This window comes from Taeniopygia guttata, chromosome Z (assembly GCF_048771995.1).
Source record: "Taeniopygia guttata chromosome Z, bTaeGut7.mat, whole genome shotgun sequence".
Taxonomy (NCBI): domain Eukaryota; kingdom Metazoa; phylum Chordata; class Aves; order Passeriformes; family Estrildidae; genus Taeniopygia; species Taeniopygia guttata.
In genome coordinates this window covers 29,979,832-29,985,831 of record NC_133063.1, presented here as the reverse complement: position 1 = coordinate 29,985,831, position 6,000 = coordinate 29,979,832, and the positions used below count along the sequence as shown (strand labels likewise).

General features: G+C 45.6%; 1 protein-coding gene across 50 annotated transcripts in view; it reads left to right on the top strand.

The window, feature by feature from the left end:
- Positions 1-710: 710 nt before the first annotated feature.
- PRR16 (proline rich 16) overlaps positions 711-6,000 on the top strand; it is a 361,985-nt gene continuing 356,695 nt past the window's right edge. For all 50 annotated transcript variants that reach the window (XR_012053229.1, XR_012053195.1, XR_012053193.1 and 47 more), the window contains exon 1: positions 711-1,050. Coding sequence is in view for 2 of the 50 variants with exons in the window: in XM_041711449.2 (XP_041567383.1) it covers positions 889-1,050 (162 nt within the window). In the remaining 48 variants the exon portion in view is untranslated. The remainder of the gene's footprint in view (positions 1,051-6,000) is intronic.

Genomic DNA, 6,000 nt, shown 5'->3' with positions numbered 1-6,000 from the left:
ATGAAAGATACTCTGGCTGACGTGCCTCATTTATTTCTATATGGTGTGATACACAATCTTTACTTCCCAAATAGAACAGGATCTACTGAAAATTGTGGTTTTGCAGTGCAGTTTATACAGGTGAGCAAGGATATATAAGTGCCTTTTACCGATTTGGTGACATCTACACAACACTCTCCTTCCATAGCTTCATGCCTTACTCCAAACCGAGCCATGAACATTCCAGACGCGCCAAATCGGTCACTTTACAGTACAGGGGTGTGAGTGCCATCCCTACAATCATGACTTTTATCAGCAGAAACAGGCACTGTTGTTGTCTTCTTCAATGAGACAGCCCCACTTTTTAGGGGCAGTTTTGACGTGTTTTGACCTTTTCCCCGTCAGACCTGGTGCGACCCGTCTCTCTCCCGCGGACAACGAGGAGGGGCTCCGGGGAGACAGCGTCGCGCACCTCTGGGAGATACAGCACAGTGTTCTGGCCCCCATGGGCCTTCGGGCGCCGAAGAAGGGGGAAAGCATCTCTTCCGAGGAGGCCGCCGGGCCCCCGCCGCTCCGCAGCGGTCCCCGCTGCCGCGCGGAGCCGGGGCGGGCCGGGGCGGGCCGGGCGCGGGCGGTGGCGCGGGCGGGGCGAGGCGCAGGCGCGGCGCGGCGGGCTGCAGCCGGGCCCCCGCGCCGCTCCGGGAGCCGATGGCAGCTGCACAGCGCGGCCGCCCGGCGGAGCGCGGCGCGGCTCGGCGCCCCCGGCACGGGATGCGCGGGCGGGCAGGCGGCGGTGGCGGCAGCGGCTGCGGCAGCTCCGGGAGTTGGAGGGACGGGGCCGGGCGGCCGGTGGCCGCCGCACTCGCCTGACCTGCGTGCCCCGCTGGCCGCGCCGGGCTGCCCCGAAGGATGTCCGCCCAGTCCAAGGGGACCGCATCCTCCTCCTCCTCGCCATCCGAGGGGCCACCGGCAGCCTCCAAAGCCAGGGTGAAGGAGCAGATCAAGATCATCGTGGAGGATTTGGAATTAGTCCTGGGGGATCTGAAAGATGTCGCCAAGGAACTTAAGGAGGTGAGAACGAAGGGCTGCGCGGTCGGACCCCCCCCCGCGTCTGCCCCGTATGGGGCAAGCGCCCCGCCGCCCGCAGGGCGGGGTCGGGCTTCCTCGGGAGCTCTGCTGCCGCCCCCAGGCTCCTTTTACCGCTACTTCACCGTGGGTCGAGCAACTGGTGTCCAGGCTGGGTACGGGGCAGCTCCCGGCCATGCTCCGGGGCGGGCGTCTGGACATCGCCGTGCTGCCCGGCGGCCCCGCGTCCTGGCTGCCGCGCGCCCCGGGACCGCCCGTGCTCCCCACGGCTGCGAGGCGGCTCTGCTCGGGGACTTCCCACCTCAGGGCACCCCTCGGAGTTTTTATTTTTCCCGGGGGGGCCTCTCCTGAGAGGTTTCTGCTGGGCAAGGAGGGTGTTCTGGGGAGCTGCTGGACCCGTAGCACTGCCCGATTCCGGGCTGAGCCGAGGCAGCGTCCCGGCGGTGGGAGAGGAGTGAGGAACGACCCCGCTCCTGCTCCAGCGAGTTTAAGTTCGGGGCTGCGCGGTGCAGCGCCGTGCTCGCCCCGAGCAGCAGCAGCAGCAGCAGCGCCGCTCGCAGGGCCCGGCGGTGGGGCCGAGCGGCCCCGGACCCTGCGTACCGCCGCCCTTGGCGAGGCTGCACCGGCGCGGCGGAATCTGCTTCGGCCTCTACAGCCGGCTTCACCGCGAGCTGAGCGCCCTGCTTGTCGGCCCTATCTGGCAAGATTGCCTTCGCGATCTTTGCTGTGGCGGGTGTCATCTCCTCTGGGTTAATCTGCAGGCAGAGTGCGATTACTGCGGGCATGCTCATAGGCAGGGAAATGCAATAGCTGAAGGAAAAGAATTTGGCTGTCCTTTTGGAGATTTCCACGTTATCTTAATTTGGCTACACAACTGGTCGGCAGATGGTTGGATAATGCACCGAAATTCAAGCCCAGAATCTCTGTGTATTGCTTTATAATCCTATATTTGACATTTATAATAAGCTTCGGTTTTTTGCCATCAAATACTAGTTTTCTATTTTAACAAGGTTGTTAACAAGTTTCTTTCAACAATCTTTTGCCATCTGAAGCACTCTAAAATTCACGCAGTGCTTTGTATAATGCTGAAAGATGCATAAACACACGGCTCACTAATCACAGCTGTTAGGCTTTTTTCACCCGCAGTTCTTTTTTTTTTTATTTTTTTTTTTAATATAATTTCTCTTTTCCTTAATGTGATGCTGTGTGTGCTTTGTAGTTTTTTGAGGTATTTCGAAATGGAAATAAACAATGTTTGTAGAGCAGCTCTTTAAACGTTTCTGAGACTGATAGCGTAAACTGGCTTCTGTTGCTGCAGAAGCACATTTTCAGGACCTGGAAAGGATGTGATGTGTTCTGTCCCATGAATGTAAATTGTTCTCTGCGTGTAATCAGTCCTAGCTTTCTTCTAGTGAGCAAACAGGATCGCTGTAAGTGGAGATTATATATCATCGTTTACTGTGGCATGTTTTACCTAAGCAAACTTATCCATTCTGGTTGACTGCATCTGTAAAAGGGAACTAGATTTGCCTCTGCTTGATGGGGAAACCTGTACAGAAATGGAGCTGTAACTCTGTTAAGTACTGTGTACCTGTTGAAGGGTGCAAGGATTGGCAGTAGCACCTGTTTTGAGAAAATAAAGGTATTTTTATAAAAAGGATAATTAAACCTTGTTTCTGACTACATCTAAGGTTTTTAGTAATGCTTTTCACCAAATATGCCTCACAAAGATGGTAGCTCTGTTACTCCAACAAATATGAGTTGCATACACCTACATCTGCTTCATTGCAATATTATCATGATATGCTAAATACACTTTGTGTGACATTTTTTTTGGAAAGTCTGCAAAAGTTTACCATCTGTGTACCTTTAGTTTGTCTGCCTTTATAGGATGGGCTAAATCTCTTGACATAAAAACCTCTTGGCATAACTGCAATGTATACTTATGTAAAAGTAAGTTAATCGGTGATATTATAAGTTGATGAGCTTTCACAGGTTGTTTATAGGTGTTAGGAAGCAATGACAGATTCTTTGTTAAAGCTTACAGGAAGTTAGTCATTAGTCAGTTTTGGTGTCTTACACATAGAAATATGACTGTGCTTCATTTAGGTTCCCTACTGTAGGACCAGTCAAAATGATGAAATAGAGGATGTAAGTTCACATTTTCCACTTTCACTGCAAATTCTGTATTTCTGGAAATGTTGTTACTGCCTTTCCCCCTTCCCCCCCACCCCCAGGGTGTGGTGTTTGCTGCAACCCAGCTGTTGAGCTGCAACCTTTTCTGTTAATTTTTCTTTTTTTTTTAACTGAGTAATATTGTATACTGGAAACAGCATTTAATTTTTTTATTACTAAATAAAAACTTTTCAATTCTGGTACAGTGGTAGGGCATGAAGGTTTTTTAGCCCTTTTTTGTGTGGGTCCAGTAGTATTTAGTTGTGGTATACAAAATACAATGTTACAGTAATTTTTTTTTTTTTTTTGTGATTTACATATTTTTAAAACACTTTCTTTTCATGCCTATGTATTTGTTACCCTTAAATATAAATTATGATTATTTTTAATGGAAAACTTAAGTTATTGTTAGATAGACTTCATTATTATCTTTCAGTCTTCTTTTTTAAGAGTCATAGTCAAAGTACTGTCAAAACGAAATATGATTTTGTTGCTTCAAAATGAACTGCTCTGTAGCAGTAAGTAGCATGGCTGTACAGCAGTTGTATGTTTTACTACATTTAGCTTGTTATGCTTTATTTGCATTAATATATTTGTGTCTGCCTATTGTTCTGAGCCTTTTTCTAATTGGTTCTTTAACATTTTTTTTGCTTTTAAAAAGAGGAGATTGAGGGATGAGTAGAGGATGCCCAGTTGGGCAAACCATGAAGTTTGTAAATATTCTCTAGAAGCATGTGACTAAATCATGCAGATTAAAACAAATGTATTTAAAGAGTTACTGTGTCTCGGAAATGAAATATGCCTTTCCTCCCTCCCTCGTCCTTATTTATTGTTCTGGTCTGCTTAGGTTAAGTTAAACATGGAAGATTAAGGATGGAGAAGGGGGGTGACTGGGGGACATGGAAGGATGGAGTAGTGCTGAGTCCAGAGTCTGAGCTGGTGTATGACTAGTTTTCTCTAGAGTGCTGTTAATTTAGGAGAGGCTTAGATAGACCCTTTTGTCTCCTTTCATGGGTGTGTAGCAATAACGGAATGTGGTTTTGCATTGAAAAATAGATTTGAAATTATTTAAGTTGCTGTTATTTGATGAATATTCCAGAGAAAAATCAAAGGGGTGCCAGAGGATTGAATGACGCTTTCTATTCCTTTAGTCCAGACTATTTCAAAATCAAGTTGGTGGAGCCTTAAACTTTGGTTTTCCTCCAGAGGTTTGACTAAAAGACCTTTTTCACTGGAGTTTGTATAGAAAGATAGCTATTATTAAGTCTCTTTTTGGAATTGATACTTATCTGTCTGGTACCTAAGTAATGTACTATTGGAAATCAAAAGATGTGTGCTAATTAAACTATTGTAAAGTGCATGATATAGCCCTTTGATTATTTCAGAAGAGATTGTAGGGATGTACATGTACATCTTGGACAGCAGGGCACAGAGATTTATATAACCTTAATAATGATACTGTAATTTTTAAACGTTCCTTGCATTCACATTTTATGTTAATGTTATCTATTTCTGTAGTCTTGTGCTTGTTTTCGTGAGGGAAATACTAAATAATTTGATAAATACTTTTTGTAATAATAAAAATTCATCTTCCAGAACAAATTCCTGGAAGTTATGTGTGAGACATTTGCATAGCTTTTAATTGGCTAAATATGCTCCAACCTTTTATTGAAAGGAAGCAGCTGTGTAACTATTGCCAGTGTTTAGAATACTCCAAAATGGAGGTGCAGGAGAAACAGAAGCCCTCACATACATCAGTGAATTTCCAGTCATTTGAATCTACCTCCTCTGCTTTAAATCCTGTGAAAATGTCTTGCTGACAGAATGAGTACATAATCTTCTGTCATCTAACTGATGTGTTTATTTTCTGTAAGGTATGATCTGTATAATTTGGGCATTACTTAATAAATATTTTCTAAGTGATGCTAAGACTAGCAGATAGCAACCCCCTCCCCCAAAACACCATGACAAAGTTTGTTTTAGGGTAAACGACCTGATTCCATAAGCAAGCCAGTCATCACTCTCATAAGTGAAGGGTGTTCATGTGTTCTGTGGTTTTAATTTCTGGATCAGGACTGCAGAAATATATTACAATTTCAACTGCCAGTTTTTTCCATTCTATTTTTGGTTTTGTGTTCTGGAAACTATCCAGATGGCAGAAGGTACTTCAAGTTCTTGCCTGTTAAACCAGAAACTAGGAGGTGTCAGGTCCACCAAGAGGACTGGACCAGCAGTACTCAATCACGTATGAGTATCTCTGATGTGCAGGCAGTGCAAGCACCAATATAAAAATGTTTTGGGTTCATATTGCTGAATGAAGATGAAGCAGGCAGTTATTACAGCATAGTTACTTGGATATACTATATAGAAACCTAACGATAGGTTGAAAAATATCAAAACAACCCATTTAATCCATTCCTTCTTCTCCTGATTCTTGCCTCTTTGGATTCTGTTCAGTGTCAGGGACCTGCTACTCTTTTTTGCTAGGTTTTGTACGTATGCATTCCTACCATTTGAAATCCAATTCAAGGCAGATGCTCTTCTTATACCTGGATGAGGGATGCAGGCCCTCTTAACAGTGTTCCTTCTGGAGTCTCTTCTTCTGTGCATACACTGTCTGTGCATGCAGATCCTGGTCAGTTAGGTGTGTGAGGCAATGGAGCTTTTTTGTAATTTTCTTTTGCTGTGGCTGTGCTTGGGATCCAGTTCATGCACCAGGATCAAGGTGCTGCATGACTAAAGGTATTTGCCATTCTAAAA